Here is a 20172-nt window from a genome sequence, read left to right on the forward strand (position 1 = left end):
AGCAGGGAGGGAAGGGTGTATTGTGTGTTTATGACACAAAGGAGATGCACATTAGAGTTGGTCTGGTCAATTCAGAGTAGCTTTTCTGGTGGGGAGGTGTCAAGGGATGGGGGGAAAAATAAAACCAGATGGACCAAGTGGTCACCTTTCCTCTGTGTTTCTGCTGTTGCCTGACAGCAACTTCACAAATTCACGTTGACGTTGAATTCACATTGTCATCACGTCATAATGTTGACGTGATGACAAACTCACGCTTTGTGAATGTTTGGAACTTTTGATGAGATAGGTTTGTCTTATTCTGCTTGGTTAAGGGGGTAGCCTCCTGGCCACAGGTCTCCTTCGGTTATTGTTCCAACTAAGATGACCCATCTACCATATTTCATAGTGGGTGTGACTGTTTTCTCAACATCAGATTCACATTTGTATGCCAGGCAAAACACCAATGAGCATGTCCAAAAAGCTCAGTTTTCATTGAATCTGAACATAAATCCAATTGTTATTCACATATAGTTCGGGAAATTCAAGTCATCTCATTTTGTGGTTTGCCCTCACAAGGCAGTGTTTTTGTATTGAGATCTCCAGCTGTTGCCTTTGTATATACGGTTACCTCCTCAACCACATGGCTCATAGCCACTGGTGACAACATACATTTGTGTCCTTTTCCTGGCTTGTTAGTATAGCACTAGTCTTCAATTCCTTAACAATGGACACAGGTAGATTCATTATTTCTTAGCCACATGCCAACACGTAGAGGACATTGACCATTTTTCTACATTCTTCAGCGCTCTCAGGCCTTAACCATGATGATGCATGCTCCTACATAATGTCTCCTGTGTGTTACTTCCTTTCATACCCCAGTGTAACAGGAAACCTTTGGAGACCTCTGTATAGCTCCTGCGGATTCCACTGTACACTCACAGAGCAGAACGTTGGTGTGGATTTGTTTTGATTATTTGCAATTAAAGAGTGAATAATCCGACCTTTGTGTTTACAGCGTAACATTATTTGAATGGTTTCAAGCAAGACATGTCCAAAACCTCGTGAATCCTGTATAAAAGGACAATCCTTGTTCTGTTATAGGATGCATTTTTCCTCAGTGGCATGAATCAATGAGAGTGGCATAATATTAACTTAGAATAAGTTCATTAGTAATTACTGATGGCACTCTGACCAACTAAAAAACACGTTTTTGTGGCAAGAGTAGCTACAGTATGCCCCCTGCCACAGTCTCACAATGCCACACACCCGATCGCAGAGAATTCTACCACGCCAATGTCCCAGGCCTCTATGTGAAGAAGAATTCTGTACTACCCAAGATCTAAAACTCAATGTCAGCTCCCGTTGCAGGCACAAATGTGCCCTGTTAGACCTGGAATGGAGGGATGGATGGACGGACAGCAGATTGGTATTTCTGATAAAATACTTGTCAAGATGGTCCTGCACTTCAAAAAGCAACACTGATCCTCTCACACTCATAGTGCTGTCCCCATCACAGGGTCACTTAGACACTTCCCTGAAACTGTACAGCTAGCCATGCATCTAGGAGCCTGGAAGGTTGCTTCCTGTAAAGGCTGATTATGCAGATCCTGCTCTGATTGCTACAGTGCTTAAAGGTCACGCACCAAACTGTTAATTCCAGCCCTTCAAAGCTGCTTTATTTTGTTCACTGTCCAGAGTAACAGAGTATTTCAAAACACAAAAGAAATCCACCTCATGCTTTCTAAAATGTGACCTTTTTATTGCAAAATAATTAACTTTAAAAATATTTTTGTGGTTTTTGGTAACAAAAATAACAGACCCTTTGTAGCTTAGTGCCTGTCAACATACATGTTTGGATTTTTCCCCAGAAGAGTATTGGGGGGTGGGCTCTGGGCATGAAGGGTGATTTGATGGAATCAGGCCTTCATGCTGCTCCATTTTAACATGATTAGAAAAAAGAAAGAAAAAAAACTAAACTTTTCAGCTGTTTTTCCATTCTATAGGTGTGAGGAACGTCAGGTTGTACAGTACACACCTCTGAAGGATTAGCAGCTGAAATGTTGTTTTCGTCTTTCTACTTTTCTGCGTAGAATGAACCTTTATTTGTTGCTTTGCAGCCAAGACACAGCTCCCCATGTGAACCTGCATTTTAACATGACAGACCGAGAGTACCGTAGGTCATATTCACCAGCATCACAATCACAATGTCAAACCAGTAGCCATTATTTGTATTTGTATATTTTTTGCACTCTTCATTAACCTAGAGCTAATTCCTGTTTAAATAACACTGTAAAAAATGTTCATTGTTAAAACTCACTGGTTTCTTTTACTTCAATTTCCACACCTGTGAATGTCCTTCACTGAGCCTAATAAAAAATTAGGCCATGCTAGCCTGTGTAGGGTTATTTTTTAAACAAGAATAATCTTACAAGAATTGTTTCATCAAGAGATTGCAGGCACCTGCTTAAAAAATAATGTATTTGCCTTGTACCAGAGAGTTTTCTGATACCGGTTGTTTCCTTTGTCATTGTGACTTCTAGCATTTTCCAAAAAATACACAAAACAGGCCGTAACTCCCCCTGTAATCAATTTTTCAGTTTTCTGTCACTTCTTGTTCTTCTGTAGACTTTGAAATATAAATCAGCACTTAATGATTCACACCATTTCTTATCATATCTCACTGACAGGTTAAAGTTGCTCACTGAGGGATGATCACAGATGCAGCACGTAATTTATAGCAAATTCAGCTGGGTAAGGTGATTAATATGTTTCTGCATGGCAATCAAGATAAAAGCAGCATCACATTAAGGGAGAATCTGAAAAATATCAGCTGTAGGATGTCTACTGGAGTCATGTAAATATGACATTAATAGTAAATTACTCCAATCTGAGATAAGCAATTCCTATTATGACTGCCATTCCTTGTCCCCTTGACATTAATCACAACTTCATAACTATTTTGCATCAGATCAAAACAGTGTTCAGCCTTGGCAAAAAACATTGTTAGAGGTACTGCCATCCTACAGCACGAGTGGATGAAGCATCTCACAGTATTTGTTAACTACATTACCTGCTTTGCAAGATGTCTTGCCTCTGACTTCTAACACTAATCAGACACAGTGCTTCCACCATACAGAGACATGGGTGAAGGTCACTGAACTCGGCAAACCAAGACACAGATCCTGCAAGTGTCTTTGAAGCTTTGCAGTGTGGCACAAACCTAATGAAAGAGCCTTGTATTACCTCTGGATATACTAAATAAAATATCAAGCCTTTCAATGGCATGTGCAATACAACAGTGCCCTGGTTATGCAATTATAAATTCTTTATGACTATTATGCATGCTTACAATGAAATAAGCAAATCCATACATCTGATCTTTTTTACATAACATAGTATAATACTTTGTAAAAACTGGATAAAGGTAATTAATATACAAATTGAGTAAAAAAAACCCCATAAAAATGCATTTACAAACTCCCACACTTATCCATTGTTCTGCAATGACACCGCATTGTCTTCTGCCACACTACAAAAAGCTACAGTAAAACAAAATGTTATAGCACCACTTTTTCAGAATACAAGCAGTCACTTCATATACAGACCACGTCAAGTCTCAGAAACCTCCATGCCAATGTACAAAGCAAGCCCTTAAAGAAAGCATGGGTAATTAAGTACAGGGATAGGTTTTTCCAAACACTCATGCTTTCATCACTATAAAAAGGCAGCCACTGTTTATACAGCAAAATAACACCACAGTATACTGGACTGTATGCACAAGCCTTCTGAAGATACTAACACATATCAGAGTTTCAGAGCCTCTCTGCTGTTGATTTAAAGCAGTGATGAAAATCTGTAGATAAATAATAAAGAATACTGAGAATCTCACTGAATTAACAGCAAGAAACAACGGCAACACTTCATCTCAGACCACAGATTGAAGCGCTGCGCAGCGCAGTGTCACTTTCTTTTTCAGCAGCGGCTGGGGAACACAAACCGCCGGCAGGAAAGAGGAGACCCGTTTCGTTTGAACGGCTGCCACGAGTTCCGCGAACAGCGGCGCACACAGCCAGCGGGAGAGCCGATAAACACTGTTGCGCGTCCCTGCTCCTTTATCTCTGTCGAGTAGGTCCTGCAAGCAAAGATGTCCTGCGAGCGCAAGCCGAGCACATGAGGATCTCCTGTATCCCTCTCCCACAGTGTCGCAGAAAAATGCAACTGCAGTTTGTTGCATCCTGTCTGCATTTCTTCACTAGTCCCCACTGCTCCACTGATTCTAGGCCAATATGTGACAATTGAAGCTGAAAACCATCTACAAAAAAAACTCCCGCAGTCTTTGGTCTTAATTTTTTTTCAAATATGATCAAAGAGTCAAATCTAAACAGGGAACCTTATCTCCCCTACTGCCTAATCTTGCATTGCCTTTAAGTTTGCGATTTAAGATTTTAAATGTAATTTTTGTACATACATTCATACATAAATACATACATACAATATACCATAATTCAGCTACTATCAGCTACTATGAACATGAAGGACTGCAACAAAATAAAATGATGGTCTCTTAGCCATCTAAACAACACAACATGAAAACAAAGAGTGATAAAACCATACCACAAATACATCTGAAAGAGACCCATCCTTCTGACTACTACCAGACACTGTGGGACTCTTTGTGCAACAAGAAATTTGTTGACCAACTACAGCTGAAGCCATTTCCCCAGCACCTGTTGTCAATTATATCAAGGAGGTGCAAGGCTGATGACACTGTAATGAAAGCCGATCTGTCACAAATATCCAAACTGTATTGAAATACACAGCTGTTATTCTCCCGGGCCAAAACCACCCTAACAGTGGTTCTCAGCAAATAACATCAGCAATTCACCCTATGTCCAAACAGCTCTCTAATTGTAGTTGATTCTAATAGCACCCTTGGCTGTACTGTATGTCCAAAGTCCCCACAGAGTGCATCCTCTTCAGCAAGGAAACAGTGATGCTCTGCTCTGTGTGGCTACAGTACATCCAGCACAGACCGGATTATTTCCCAGGGCTGGGCCGCGTAATGGCTGTAATTTATACTGTGGGCTCATTTATCAAGGACTGGCACCTGGAGGAGTACAGTGAGAAGACAAGCTAGAATGCACAGCACAGTCTCTGGAGTATAGAACACACATACACACAACCACATGCACAAATTTTACACTGGATGAGGTCTTCAGTGTCTGAGGTACAATGCACAGTAGGTTGACTGCTGCATTCATCTAAGACAATTATTCCAATGCATTGAGATTGTTTTGGCTTAGTTTAACCTCTTATGGCTGGGGTTTTTTACATTATGTGTACTCTAAGTTGACGTATTTCAATTATTTTTTCAAATTTACATTTGCATCCTTAAATGCCATTTATCAAAAAAGCTTATTTTCATTTTCCAAATGTGAAAGCTTTAGAGTTCATGCTTCCTGGTTCATTAACCACTGTCCAGTCCACCTTCTTTCTCCTGCCATACAATCCCACTGACTTGGAGAATCGTGCATCGTGTCTTAGCTCATGAACTGCTGAGGCAGGGACTGGGCAGCTCAGTGGAGACATCCTCAACCCAGCCCAAAACATCTCCTTCCTGTAGGTTACTGTATGGCCAGACTTAAAATGAGGAAAGAATGCTGATGCCCCCATTAGCAGAAATCCTCGCAGACAAAAATAATCCATAAAGACATTTGAGAGCCTCTCCTGTTTCTCCAAGAAGGTGACTTGGTTCCCTTTCGAGATTGCTGAAATTCCAGTTCCTGTAGGTCCATAGCATGCCAGTCTGTTACGGATTACAAAACCTCCCGCCAGTGAACTCAGAGGCCAGTAATGTGCATTTTGGCCCTTGTGTTGGGCCATGGCAGTGCTATCTCTCTTGTTTGCACAGTAGATGCAGGAGCTGGGGACTCTGGGGGCGGGGGGAGGTGCTGGGGGCAACAAGGTGGCCGGGATCCTACACAGATGTCTCCAGACGGGCACGATGCTCTCTTCTTATCCTGGGGGAGTGGTGAGGTGGCTGGGGAGGACCCCCTGGGGACACAACCAAAGATCCAAAATATTTTAAACCTATAAATGACTGCTTTTTCCTGTATTATATTCTTCATGCACATTCCAGCTATACAGTTTTATTATTATTGCACTGACAGATAACGTATTAGTATTGTATCAGTTTTGCATTAATTTTTTTTTTTCAACCTACTGTATGTAAGTCATCCTGGAAAAGAGCACGAGCTAAACTTCTAATGGAGTTTTTAATGAAAGTTCGGGAGGAATGAAGGCAGCCGCGCTCATTCGACACAGCTGCTGCAATTCTCACTAATTCTGACGTAAGCAACCGGTCTCCATAAATATCAAACGTCACTCTCTCCTCTTCCTCGTTCATTTTCTGCATCCCTCCTCCACCCCCTCTCCACCTTTGCAGCTACCCCATTGGTCGCATGGGGGTCCTATCCTCCCCGTCCGACGGCCGGGAGGTTGGCCCTCAGCCAAGCGGGTTACGCCAAATCTCCACATCACAATAAACGATTCTAATTTCTCCCAAGCTTTCGGCTGCTGTCATTCCTCGTGAACTGATAATAAACAGATTCTCCTTTGCAGCTCATTATATATTAAGGCACAGACACTTACAGCATATCTTTTTGCGTGCAGAGAAAGGATAGGGACCGTTTTATCCTACTGTATATTAAGAAATTTAAAGTAAAAAAAGTGGAACTGAATTGATGATACAGTACTAGGTTCGTTTCTGCTGAACAACCTGTAAGAAACCCAGCTTCTATTTTGAGAACTTTAGTATTTTAACCATTTAATCCAGAACCTTGAAAGGCATTTGACAGAAATACTACTTGCAACTCTCCTGCAGCTTGAAACGCAGAGCTGCCCTTGGGGTCAGGAGAGAGCAGGTGTGTGAGGAGCAGGAATGGGGCGGATACCTTCCTGGCAGGCGAGCCCGATCCAGCCGTGCAGACAGGTGCAGTGGCCACTGCGCGGATTGCACTGGCCGCTGTTCCTGCACTCGCAGGCCTCGGTGCAGTTGGGGCCGAAGCGGTTGGCTCTGCAGTCTGAGGGGACAGGGAGAGAGGCAACAAGTGAGCAAGCACGCCGACAGTTAAGGCCCGCACGGCATTTGTCTGCGCCAGAAAGCAAGAGCTGTGCCAGCGTGCAGAGAGGAGATATTCAGTGCCAAGAGAATGGAAGACTCAAGCTTCAGAGCTTCACAGCTTGCCACAACTTCTTTCTGCTATTTTAAACAGTGTAAAATGACGTCAACAGGCCGTTTCATTTATTGCTAAGTAAAATTAATAGGTGTACAGTTAGGGTCTTTAATAATGTCTTCTGGCAAGCCTACGATATTTTTTTAAATAAAGAGGCTCATGTCTTCATGCCCGCTCCGTACCTATGTCACACTTGGCTCCAGTCTTCCCTGGGGGGCACAGGCACTGCCCACTCACTGGGTCACAGGGAGAGTCGCCTTCACAGTCACATGCCTGCTGACAGCTGTCGCCAAACCACCCCTGATCGCACACTGAGAGGGAGAGCGAGAGGGAGAGGGTGGAAGACAGGGAGAGTTGGCTATGATCTCTTCCACACGTAATGTTGCGAATCTTTTCTTCATTTAGCTTTGCAGCAACACCTTTATTCCACTTTGCATTTTGTTTAATACGATTCCTTGAGTTATAACATTCTTGTACTGTTCCTATTAAAGCTCTACATTCCTTTCTGTGCCTTTATCAGTATACCACTCTGTGTGACAAAGGATTCTGCTCTTCTGTTACACATCCTGGTAAATCGTACTTATCATAAGTAATGAGGTCCAATTCCAGGTTACAATTAAAGAAGAACTTCAGTTTACCTCTGTAGTAAAGTCTGTTTGTTCTCATTGAATTTTTCTTGCAATCTTTATGGTTTAATGCTTGTACTGTATGTTTATTCTTTGTAGAAGCAGGTAGGAACACAAAGTATGGTTGAAATACAAGCTAATCCTGTGTTCAGGACTGTGAAGGGGTTATTTTGCCATTTTAAAATGCAGAACTGTTGCCTCACCTTTCTCACAGAGATCGCCGTGGTAACCACGGGGACACAGGCAGTGTCCAGTGACAGGGTGACAGGAAGCTCCATGTCTGCAGTCACAGCTCTGCTGGCAGCGATCGCCGTAGTAACCAGGAGGACAGGCTGGAGGGATACACAGCTGAATGTAGAGCCCTAATCTCCAAGTCTATGAATTCTTCTCCTGCTCTGTCTACACTGACTTTCACAGAAGGGATTCCCTAATTTCTGAATTATAAAGGTGCTCATCAATTTCACATCAACAGACCTATACCACAGGTATACCAACTTTTTAAACAAACTAGAATCACCACTTTGACCCATTATATACCCACCCACTCAGGAGGAATTGATGTTTCTTTATGTCTTAACTCAAAGCAGAGACTACTATAGCCCGATGGGGAGAATCAGGAAGAGCAAGATAGGCTTTTATCTTCTTATGTCTTAGCACAAGCTCTGCAGCAACCCACAGAGAGATTAGTGCTGTTTATAGAAGAGACACATCCTTAATCCAGGTCACGTCAAGCCTGAACTTTATAGAGCCCTAAAATTTACTGAAAGATTGTACTTTTGCATTACAATCTAAAAATAAATAATGAACCCTAACAAAAATATTAATTACACTGTTTATTTTCTGACTTGACAGGATCATCATCATATTTTGATTTTGTCTTGAGTCTGTTAGCTCTGGAGGCCTCCGTCTGAGTGAGTCTTTTCCATAGACAGGTGCTCTGCAGGTGCTTTCCTAGGTACTAGTAATGGCCCAGAGCTGCCTCTTACCGTGCTCACACACATGCCCGTAGTAGCCTGGCTGACACTGGCAGCTGCCCGTCACTCTGTCACATGTGCCATTGTTCTGACACAGGCAGTCCTGCTGGCAGTTGGCTCCGTACTTCCCCATGGGGCACGCTATCAGACAAGCACAGGAAATGGGGCAGGCAGGGCAGAAGCCGATAAGAACTCTAAAACAGGTTCACAAGATGATCTGGTGCACACATCCACAACGAGGAAGGAAGGAGGTTAAGGAGGTATTTGACATCTTCAGGATGGATGCAGAAATTCTAAGATACCCAAATAAAGGCATTACAGATAACAGGAATGTTATCTGAAAATTACAATTAAAAACAGGGAATAATATACTTCAGGTATTAAAGCCTGAATTTTTAACGTTCATAAAAGTGCACACATTACTGGATGTCTTTTGGTCGAGCGGGCATCTGTGTCAGTGTGTGTCGACTGCAAGGAAGGATATAAATTCCTTTAGACAGAGTTGCACTCACACCGGAAGAAGGCTTCACAGGCAAAGCATTGTTTTTTTTTTCTGCTTTTCAGAGTGGAATTAACCCTGGTTTCATTCTGACTTCTTCATTCAGTATTGCCACAGTTAATGCCATATAATGAAGACCTTCTTTAGAAATGTGTGCGGGACTCACCTGATTCGCAGTGTGGACCAGTCCAGCCCAGAGCACAGGTGCAGACCCCAGAGAGGGTGTCACACAGCCCCCCGTTCCTGCAGTCACAGACCTGTAAACAGCCCTCTCCAAACCAGCCTTGCTCACAGCCTGCCGGGGAACAACAGAGTATTGCTACCCCTGTGACGCTCCAACCACACACCAGCAATAGTGTGAGCACACACACACATACACAGTATGGCACACAGGCTCGGGTGGTTGACAAGCACTCATTTCAGTTCACACCATTCAGAACCATAGTTTTACAGTAAACGATCTAGTCTAAAATGGTTTTACAAAGAGAAAAAAACATAATCCAAAGTGAATTCATCCATCCAAGCACTATTAAAAAGCCTTTGTTACAAGTGCCACAGCAACCAGGAACCAGGAAAGTATCAGAAGGGACTGCACCCTAGACAGGACACTGCAGGGCACGCACAGCACATGAGGACAATGAACAGATTTGATTAATGAGGCCAACATGCTTATGGAAACTGGGGAGGAACCAGTGCACCTGTAGAAAATCCACATGAATAATAGTGAATATTGAAATAAACTGCATTCAAATCGAAAAAGACGAAGGGATGGGGAGAAAGAACTTTGGAAGATGGATAAAGGCGAGACAATCTGAGAGGGAGAACGCAAAGGGGTCAGAGTTGGCTTTTTAAAGCTCCGCCCGAGACAGCCTCTCTGACACGCTGAACTGACCTTCCTCGCAGTGCTCTCCCTTCCACCCAGCAGCACACACGCAGCTTCCTGTCACAGGATCACACTTCCCCCCGTTGCCACAGAACGCCACCCGGGCGCAGTCCTGACCGTAGCGCCCAGCCGGGCATGCTGGGAGCAGCAAGAAACGACAAGGCTTACTGTACTGTAGCTTCAGTTCCCCTCTTGAGGACTAAAATAACAGGGGAATCCGAGGCAATCCAAAAATTGGACATTAACTACACCAAACCTCAATTCAGAATGTATCACAGCATGATAATTATGCAAATCAAATACTATATTATATTATTACAATGCATTACGCTTTACAGTAATGTTGTCTAATATACAGTAAATCTACATTAAAATGGAAATAAAATGCTCATGCTCATGGAATTGCAGGCAGACTCACTGGTGTTGCAGTCGGCTCCGATGTAGCCCGGTGGGCATTCACAGGACCCTGTAGTGGTCTGGCAGACTCCGCCATTCAGGCACTGGCACTGCTGCTCACAGTCAGGGCCATACCAGCCTTCTGGGCATTCTAGGCATCGAAAACAGAGTCTGCGTCTTCGAGAACAAGCACTGGATCGCATAGCATTTCTTAGGTTTTTATGCCGCCGAGTATATACCTTTCTCACAGCGGATTCTGTTCGAATTATGTGTTAAATGTAAATGCAACAGGTCTAGACATTGCTGTAAATATTTCCAAAGAATACCCCCTGTGTGGGTATGAATGCATATCACTTTCTAAGCGTCGGAGACAAAACAAAATCAAGAGCTATTATTGCAGGTGGGATTTTCAGCCACGTGACCAGCAGGGGGGCTCACCTAGCTGGCAGTCTTTGCCATGGTAGCCTGGCGCGCAGGAGCAGGCTCCGGTCACAGGGTGACAAAGCTGATTTGCTCCAGAACACTGACACACCTGGTTGCAGTTGTGGCCGTAGGTACCAGGCAGGCAAGCTGGGAGGTGGGAAGAGAAAAGAGAAGTGTTAATAAAGTAGAATAAAAGTCTCAGACAGGTGGGGAGCTGCGTCAGCATGCGTAGGCTGCAAAGGAACAAGTAATAGGTTTATTTCATGCTGAAAAAAAGAAGAAAGAAAACACAACGTTTCGGCCGTGGAGCCTTCTTCAGGTGTGAGCAGGTGTGAGCTCACATCTGAAGAAGGCTCCACGACCGAAACGTTGTGTTTTCTTTCTTCTTTTTTTCAGCATGGAATAAACCTACAGTATTACGTGTTCCTTAAAAGTCTCAGACTACTACCATGCAAACCGCTTCAGACAGTGTTCAAGTCAGGGACTGACTTGGTTCAGTTTAGCTGACACAGGACAACAAAAATGCTGGATATGGGTCCTTATATACATACTGTACAATGCTGTTTTTAAAAAGTTACCTCTTTTCACCACTCTTTACCAGTCTGTTCATTCACCACCAGAGAGATGATTATTCATGGGGAACTTGGCAGCCTATCGCAAGCAGAAGGCACAAAGGTGGACTGCACCCTAAAAGTGATGCCAGTGCATCACAGGGCAGGCAGGGACACACACATACACACACACACAGGGCCAATATAGAGACGTTGCTTAACCTTTGCAAGGTAGCAGGGAATTGGAGCAGCTGCTAAATCCTCACATCAGCCAGAATAGTACATTCAAACCCCATTCTGCAATATAAATCAGGGCCCAAGAAATGTGAAACAGGAGGACCTGCTCCACACCACTATGCCACCCTCAACAGTCCGAAAATGTTTCCCTCTCTGTCTGTGATGAAGCTTTTGGCTCCCCGCCAAGTGAGTTAAACATTTCTCTTACTCCGCTCGCAGCCGTTCCCAGTGAAGCCTGGAGGACACCCACACTCGCCAGTCACATGGTTACAGGAGGTCCCATGGGGACAGGAACACCGCTGGGCACAGTTCTCTCCATAAGTACCAGGTAAGCAGGCTGCAAAGAGCCATGGACTGGGTTAGACAGGTACAGCATAAAAGGCAATAGCACACATTTTATAAATAAGACCTGCAAAGTTTTATAGTAGGTATTGCAACTCAGAAATGATTAGAAACTTGGAATGTATCAAGAGAATGACTAAATTAGTGCCAACTGATGATTAATGACAGTTTTAGAAAACGGTAGATTATTCTCATTCATAAATGTGGTAATTCAGTAATAATGCCTTTACTTATTATGGATTTACACATTTTAGTGCCTCGGTATAAAATTAACTGGCCGTACAACCAGTAGAGGGCGCCAGAGTACACACTTGTGACGTTTAGGGTGACAGCTGCAGAAATGGCTATTCACGTCTCACTGATCTTGCACAAGTAAGACTCATAAAACATTCTTTGAGGAACATAATAGCTTCTTGGGAATAATTTTGTGCATGACTTACAATATATTTGGCATTCTCAACCACTGTATATCGCTATATCATATAGTTTGCATTATGAGTACTGCAGTAAGTTACACCGTTGCTGGCATAGTGGCATGGCTAGAGGTTTAGTATTTCCTTTTTAGAATGAGTTTAACTAATGTGACTGTCCTACTTAATAAATATATCTAGTAAATTATAAAAGTGTGGCCAAAATTCTAGTGGAATGAAAAGAACAGGCCTATAATGATACTTTCTTCCTCGGTTTTGAAGTTCTTCAAACAGTTTAACACGGGTGTTTCTGTTCATGTGGAGAAGATGTTGTATTGTGCACAAGCTGATTTCTATTAAATACTGTGGAAAACCCCACAGTGGTTTAGCTCAAGACTGATAGTCTGATGAAATCAGCCTTCACTCAGATTTTTGTTTTGTTGGTTACAGTATGTCACAGTTACAGTACCTGTGCTTCATAACATCTCTCTAAGACTGTTCCTCAAACACGAGTGGAGATACGCAGGGCAGTGAGCGTGGGCTGGTACTGACCTCTCTCACAGTGCGGACCCCTCCAGCCCCCGGGACACCAGCAGGCTCCAGTGATGTGGTGGCAGGGGGCCCCATGTGCGCAGTCACAGTGCTCCTCACAGCCGGCCCCAAACAGGCCCAGCGCACATCCTGAAGGCCGGGCCGCACAGCAACACAGCATCCACAGAGCAGAGGGACACACAGGCACAGACAACAGGGTCACGGCTCAAAGCTTGACCTGGGGTAACCATGCCAGTTACATTACAGAGAGTTAATTCCTCTCATCTGCGTGAAAAAAGGAGAAATTGCGTTTCCCATTTCAACATGGCTACAGGGGGCCGACATTTGATATTGATTCTGTGCTGTTTTCAGTGTGGTGTCGGGGCATTTTGATTTCCAAATGCGCAGGGGAGAAGAGACAATAGCTCAGTCATGTGAAAAGCAGAACTTTTTACAGTAAGTGCCAGTAATTACCATGCAATTGCACATAAACTGCTTCTTAACAGGCAATGTGCTTAATGTCTTCCAAATATGAACACCACAAAAAAGCTCACATTGTGGAAAATGTCAAATGAGTGTTCCAAAAATGTAAAACTCCTCATTTAAAAAAAATCCAGAGACACGAGTATGTGTTCGGTGGAAGAATTCTGAAATTAAATTTTGCGATGATGTCCTTAATTGCAATAAAAACAACCACAATCCCCTGCAGTTTTACCTAGTCTAACTGCCGGCAGGTCTGGCATTGGCTACATTCGTTCACTGCTTGAAGCTACATAACAGACTGTCAAGCTACGAAGGGGATGTCTTAAATATCATCCATACAGACCTTCCACCCATGTCTCTGCTGGGGCCTCTCCAATGCATTGTTGTGTGTCAGATTCACACTGCACTAAAGTGTACAGGTCCGGCACTCTCGCACCCTAATGAAGATGTATGTGTGCTGTGAAACTGCATGAATGACCTCAAACGCTGCATTCCAAGTGCAACCCGACCCTGAGCAGTAGCGTCATAAACACCTTACAAATGTCAGGGTCTGTTCCAGAGATGATGGTTCCAAAGCTACACTTCAGCCTGTCTCCGAAAGCATTATATCCCATCACTGACTTGCCCCCAACTTGAGACCTCAGCCCCCCTGTCCTAAACTGAGGCACGATTAATAGGGTCACTTATAGAGAAACTACAATGGCCCTCAGTTCCACAAATACACCCGTGTTTCGGCACTTAGCAATCAAAAAGGGATTGGGAGAGCAAGACTGGGATTACTGGAGTTACAGTGTACTGTACACTGAAGTGCTTGTTTAAAGAGCACTGTTGTCTCGCTCTTCCACCGCAGGGTCGTGCCAAGACTGCCTCTTCATAGTACACTACACTGGCACCGGAAATACCACACATACTAGTGCAGCTACAACTTTTTATCTTAAGATTTTAGAGGCATAATTCATTTGTTGATTCTTTGAGTAATAAAATCCAATTCTGAACTCCATCTTCTAATCTCATACAGACAACCACATACAGACAAAGTTCCAGTTAGGGTCCTTTGTATGATTTTTGATACTTTACTTAACCAGAGCAGCCAAACGACTAATAATTCTCATTCAGAGACTCTGAGTTCACTACTACTGCGTTGATAAAGATACTCACTGATCTGCAAGTACAGTACATCAAGTGAAGTGCACTTAGAACTATAAAGTTCTGAGCTGAATTTACCAAGGAGCAAGAATTGTATTGTATATACTGTATATACATAGCAGTTCTCACTATTTTTAACATTCCCACTCAACTTTAATGCTGTGTTAAAAAAATTCTATAATGCCTGTCAGGCGGTGTGTAAAATGATATTCAGTTTTATAATACCATCTGAGAAGGTTGTCAATTGAAGGATTTTGCAAAGCTTTCCTGATGTGAAGCTGCAAGACCGTGGAGATCAAAGAACATTTTTGAATTTGGCTTTATGTATGCCCAAAGTAATGTTTTGAGCTCTGTCAATGAATATTGGATTGTTCTGATGTCTAATTTACAAACAAAAAAAACTACTGCTGACATTCCAGTTCAACATCTCATGACCTTCCAGTTAGTCTTTGATCTGTAAATAACATGATCTGCTTTGCAAAAAGCGGCAATGAATTCTGCCTTGTGTTGGCTGCTTTCAAAAAAACAATACTGTATCTGATCAGTTGCCAACTTGATTAATCATCTATCCACTTGAATCTCTTAATTCTTCTATCAGATGAATCTCTTAATTATGACATCTGTACTAATATAAGGAACCTGTCTGTCATTGCTGAAAATGATTTGGGCTGTACAGACTTATGGGTTTATTCCTGAGCACAGGTCACGAGAGTTCAGAAAGCTGTCCAGCCCAGGTCATCGCTCTCACCTGTCTGACACTTGTCCCCAATCCAACCCGGGAGACAGGTGCACTGTCCAGTCTGACGGTCACACCGGCCCCCGTTCTCGCACTCACAGCTGTGCCGGCAGTCTGCTCCAAACCGGCCTGGGGCGCACTCTGCAGGCAGGGGAGAGAGAGACAGGGACAGAGACAGAGAGGCTGAAAGAGGCAAAACAATAGTATGAAACATGAAAAAACAGGACTTGACCTTTTGGACAGGTGGATGATAGTTTGCATATACACAGGTTTGGCATTTTAAGAGCCTGGAGGAAATAATCATCGATCCATTCACTCATAATCAGAAAGCCCCTTATTCCCAGTGGGGGACACAAGTCCATCACAGGATAAGCACACAAACACACAGGAACAATTGAGAGATATGAACTAACCTAGCCAGCAAAATCTTTGGGAGGTGGGAGGAAATTGCCTCACTTGGCAAAAGCTCATGTGGGCAGGAACAGAACACGCAAACTCCACACAGACAAGTGAAAGTTGGAATCGAACCCGGAAACCAGGAACTGTGAGGCAGGAGTGCTACACCCCAAGCCAGAAAATGTTCAGTATCCACTGGACACAAACTGCACAGCTCATGTGATTCTTTTTCTGTCACCCTCTCCATGCTGGTACAAGTTCACTGTTTCTCTTTCAAGCCTCCTAGTTCAGCTCTTCAGTGATCTATGAACAACACTGTTTGGCACCAATGAAGTGTTTAGTTTTGCCCAAACATTACAGTAAAATATTTAGCCAGGGTTTGCTATAGCTTGTAAAAAGTTTAAAATACGCAGACAGGGATCAATAAAATGTGAGGAAGTATGTATGGAGGGAAAGACTGACTTAATTGCATTGTAAAATCTCCAGTGTTGGCTTCAGCACTGGAGCATGTCGTCTACAGCAATTAAAACCACCAACTACTGTATGACAAAATTACCATAAAGCACAGGGATGGAGCCATAAAAGAACAAAAATAATTCAGGATTATTGAAAAGCAAAAGAAAGCTAGTGTGAAGTGCACACAATGAGACATTGCACGGTTAACTTCATGACTATCCTGAAAGTATTGTATTTGATTTCTCTGAGAGGTATTCAAAAGGGCTCTGGAAACTGAACTACTGTAGATGAACTTAAAATTGTCTCCAGTACAGTAACTGTTTCTTATGGTAAACACTTACCAAAGGCAAGGCATTTTTCAAAAGAGGTACAGTGAAGCAGTCCCTAGAGGCATGTCTGCCTAGAATTAATGACTTCCTCTTTCTATTTGCGAGGCGAAGGCTGGGTACCAGCTGATGTGGTGATTCATAACATGTCATAGACATTCCAGAGTTTTTAAAAAGAAAGACTTCAGAAAATCTATATTTAGCATAACATAAATAACTGCAAGAGAATTTAGGTTTACATACTGTATAGATAATCATCCACTGTCCTGGCAAGTGAACATAGTGCATATGTACACACACTATAAAGTATATATACAATTATATAATGTGCTATGTATCTGTAACTGATGCTCAAAAATAATTATTTAAAGTAGGTGCAAATGAAGTTGCTAGATACAGCAGAGCAATGTCCTGTGTGATACTACAAATTTGCTCAGCAGAAATGTTAGTGGCTCTTGCTGTGGAATGAAGCTAATGGCTTTACCTCAGTAAAGCCTTCAAGAAAAAAAAGCTCCCAGGGTAGTTATTTACAAGAACCAGTTTGAAAGATTTTAATACAATATTAATTAAAAAATAGGTTTTGCTTGAAGAAATACTTCCCATTCAACTCAGGATATAGTATATCCAGCATAACCTTGACTTTTTTCAGGACCATCAGGAGATAAACCTCAATCACCTTCCCTTCTTCTGGTGCTATAATTAGCTATTTTCATCAGACGGAGACACTTACGAGGGGAGTAAGAGGGGAGTTTCGCCTGAGCCCTTGAGCTGTAGCTAATGAGAACAACTTCCTGGGCATGTTAGAACTAATACAGGAGCTCCAGCAGGAGAGAGGCACCAACTGAAGATGGTTGGATGGAGCTGACAGAACGTCACGGCAGGAGATTTTTATAAGGGAATTCTGGATTCGAACAGCAACACACATTTTGGTTCATTTGTTTTTCGGTTTGCTCAGACTTACCCAGTTCGCAGGCCAGCCCCGTCCACCCGTCTGGGCACGTGCAACGGCCACTAGCGCGGTCACATGACCCCCCGTTTTGACACAGGCAGCGCTGGCGGCAGTCGGCTCCATGGAAACCAGGTGAACAAGCTGGGAAGGACAACAAGCCCCCATACTGGGTCAGAATCATGGCTGCAATCTCAAACTGAGAGAAGCCAAGTGAAGCTTCCATTCTCATGGTTTCTGTGTAACTTCAGCCAAAAACAAAGACTCAAGCTGCTAGTCTCATTACCAGATTAGGTTTCGGACGGAACTCGGAATGATATATTTGCGGAGCTTGCAGAAAGTTCTAAAAGAGGTTGCAGTGCAATCCAGGGAACGCATCCACTGGATTGAGACTTGTAACTTGAATAAGCAGGGTCTGTGAGAAAGAACATGCAGAGGGAGACAATTCCAAAATTGTCAAGTCTTGGTGGCCAGGAGTTCAGTGAGCAGCTAGAAGCAGCACAGATCTTTCCAAGGTGGTGACTGGTTTTACAACCATAAAAGCAAGAATGCACATAACTTTTACTTTTATTAGCTATGGCCTTTCAGAATAAAAATAAAAAAGAATAAAAATAAGCCAGGGCAGCCAACAGAGCAGACATTTCCTAAAATCCTCCCGTGCTGCAGTACAGCGGGATCTCATTCTGCAGCTCTGTTCACAGCCTGCCCCGCGCCAGCAGAGGAGAGATACACCCAGTCCAAGATGCAGTGGGGTTGGTCGCTACCTTGCTGGCAGTTGTGCCCGGTCCAGCCTGGTGTACAGTGGCACTGCCCAGTCACTAGGTCACAGCTGGCACCATTGTGGCAGTCACAGGTTTGGTTGCAGCCCTCCCCATAAAAACCAGGCAGGCACGCTGTAGCAAGATAACACACATGATACGATTAAACAGGATTTACATGCCCTGATCAGAGGTACAAATGTGAAATGTGAGGAAAAGTGTGTCTGTCCTTTATATATGCGGTGTACTGAGTTTGCAAAGGACGGCTATCTGACTGTTGGATCATTCAGGTGCAATGCCTTTCTTACTTGTTTGCTTCAGTTATCCAGCTTAATTAGAAGATGAAGATGGAGCTCAAGTCCTGTGCATCTTTGTACAATAGCCTTCAAAAAGGTTGCCATAGCAGGCATGCACCTTTGAAACTCCCTACAGCTGCTGTGTGCAGTGTATGTTCACACTCATCCTCACTGCGTGTTGATTACGGAGGAGGCAGGGGCGACATAGAGGGCCTGCTACTGGACTCACTGTGGTTGCAGTGTGGGCCAACCCAACCGGCAGGGCACAGGCACGCCCCTCTCAGGTGATCACAGCGCCCGCCGTTCAGACAGCGGCACTTCTTCCGACACTCCACACCATAGAACCCTTCAGGACAGGCTGCAGGAGAACACAAAAGACTGTAGGAGCTACAGGCAAAGGGTTTACTTATCAGAAAGTCCGCCATTTGTTGGAAAATTTGGAAATTCAACTTTGAAATTCTGTAGATACTGTATAATAATGCAGAAAACATGAATGCATGTAAAATAAATGCACTCCAAAGAAGAACTTAATTCAAATACTTATAATATTAGCAACCACAATGATGGAAGTCCAGGCGCTTAATGCAAAACCTCCAGTTGACTCCAATGTGACTTTCAAAGGAGACTCCTGTGCTGGAGATTCATTCTGTTGAACTCTACTGAAGTCTGCTGAACTGCAACAGCACTGTCCACTGCTCGTCACATTTCTTCAGCTCCACTGTGTGGCATTATTTCTCTTGCAGTAAGGCAACTGCCCTGTTGTGAAAGCACTGTGAGAATGCAGACACGTTCTACAAGGAGAGTTTTAAAGCTCCAGCTCCAGTGCCTTGGCTATTCCCTGCAGAAGGTGACTCACGCCTTTCGCAGTATGTTCCGGTCCACCCCGCCAGGCAGGTGCAGGCCCCGCTCACATGGTCACATGCCGCCCCGTTGTCGCACTGGCACTGGTAGCGACAGCCCGGGCCGAAAGAGCCTGCAGTGCATTCTGGGTAGCAAAATGAAGACAATTCAAATATTAGAGGCTGAGCTTCTTAAAAAGTTGGAAGTGTGCAGAGGAGAGGACAAATTAAGACTGGTTCTCATAATATGATGAGTGCCTTGATTAAGGAGACCCTGATCTGAATTTAATCCCTGCTTTCAGATGTAGAAGCCACATACATATTAATGTTCAGGGGGTCTAAGTTTCTTCTAAGCCTGTGCAGCATAAGCCGTTAGCTAGGGAGACCTGGGAAACAGAATGTCTTTAAATTGCCGGGGGTGTTTTGCCACCCCACACGAAGGGCGAATGCGATCCCGGCCAGCCCACGCACTCTGATCGCAGCGCGCGCCGGTGAACCCCGCCTCGCAGACGCACTCCCCCGTCACCGCGTCGCAGCTGCCGTCGCTGTCCCCGCAGTCGCAGGGGCTGGCGCAGTCTGCCCCCCAGTGCCCCACGTCGCAGGCTGCAATGCAGAGCACAAGCCAGCATTAGCTCAGCGCCGTCTCCCGCGCCTGACCAATCCCGATCCACACCCAGTCCGCCCCTGTGCTGTGCAAGTCAAGC

The 20172-nt window shown here is 43.9% G+C and overlaps 1 protein-coding gene across 2 annotated transcripts in view; it reads right to left on the minus strand.

The window, feature by feature from the left end:
* Positions 1-1717: 1717 nt before the first annotated feature.
* Positions 1718-20172, minus strand: part of LOC148817542 (uncharacterized) — a 130234-nt gene continuing 111779 nt past the window's right edge. For both annotated transcript variants that reach the window (XM_088938429.1, XM_088938430.1), the window contains 17 exons: positions 19940-20071; positions 19486-19614; positions 18859-18987; positions 18340-18468; positions 17591-17719; positions 15464-15592; positions 13108-13236; positions 12012-12140; positions 11031-11162; positions 10615-10743; positions 10206-10334; positions 9480-9608; positions 8827-8955; positions 8044-8172; positions 7397-7525; positions 6933-7061; positions 1718-6033 (listed from right to left, as the gene is read on the minus strand). In XM_088938429.1, the coding sequence (XP_088794555.1) occupies positions 5957-6033; positions 6933-7061; positions 7397-7525; positions 8044-8172; positions 8827-8955; positions 9480-9608; positions 10206-10334; positions 10615-10743; positions 11031-11162; positions 12012-12140; positions 13108-13236; positions 15464-15592; positions 17591-17719; positions 18340-18468; positions 18859-18987; positions 19486-19614; positions 19940-20071 (2147 nt within the window). In that variant the 3' untranslated portion in view covers positions 1718-5956. The remainder of the gene's footprint in view (positions 6034-6932; positions 7062-7396; positions 7526-8043; positions 8173-8826; positions 8956-9479; positions 9609-10205; positions 10335-10614; positions 10744-11030; positions 11163-12011; positions 12141-13107; positions 13237-15463; positions 15593-17590; positions 17720-18339; positions 18469-18858; positions 18988-19485; positions 19615-19939; positions 20072-20172) is intronic.

This window comes from Atractosteus spatula, chromosome 20, assembly GCF_055471065.1.
Source record: "Atractosteus spatula isolate fAtrSpa1 chromosome 20, fAtrSpa1.hap1, whole genome shotgun sequence".
NCBI lineage: Eukaryota > Metazoa > Chordata > Actinopteri > Semionotiformes > Lepisosteidae > Atractosteus > Atractosteus spatula.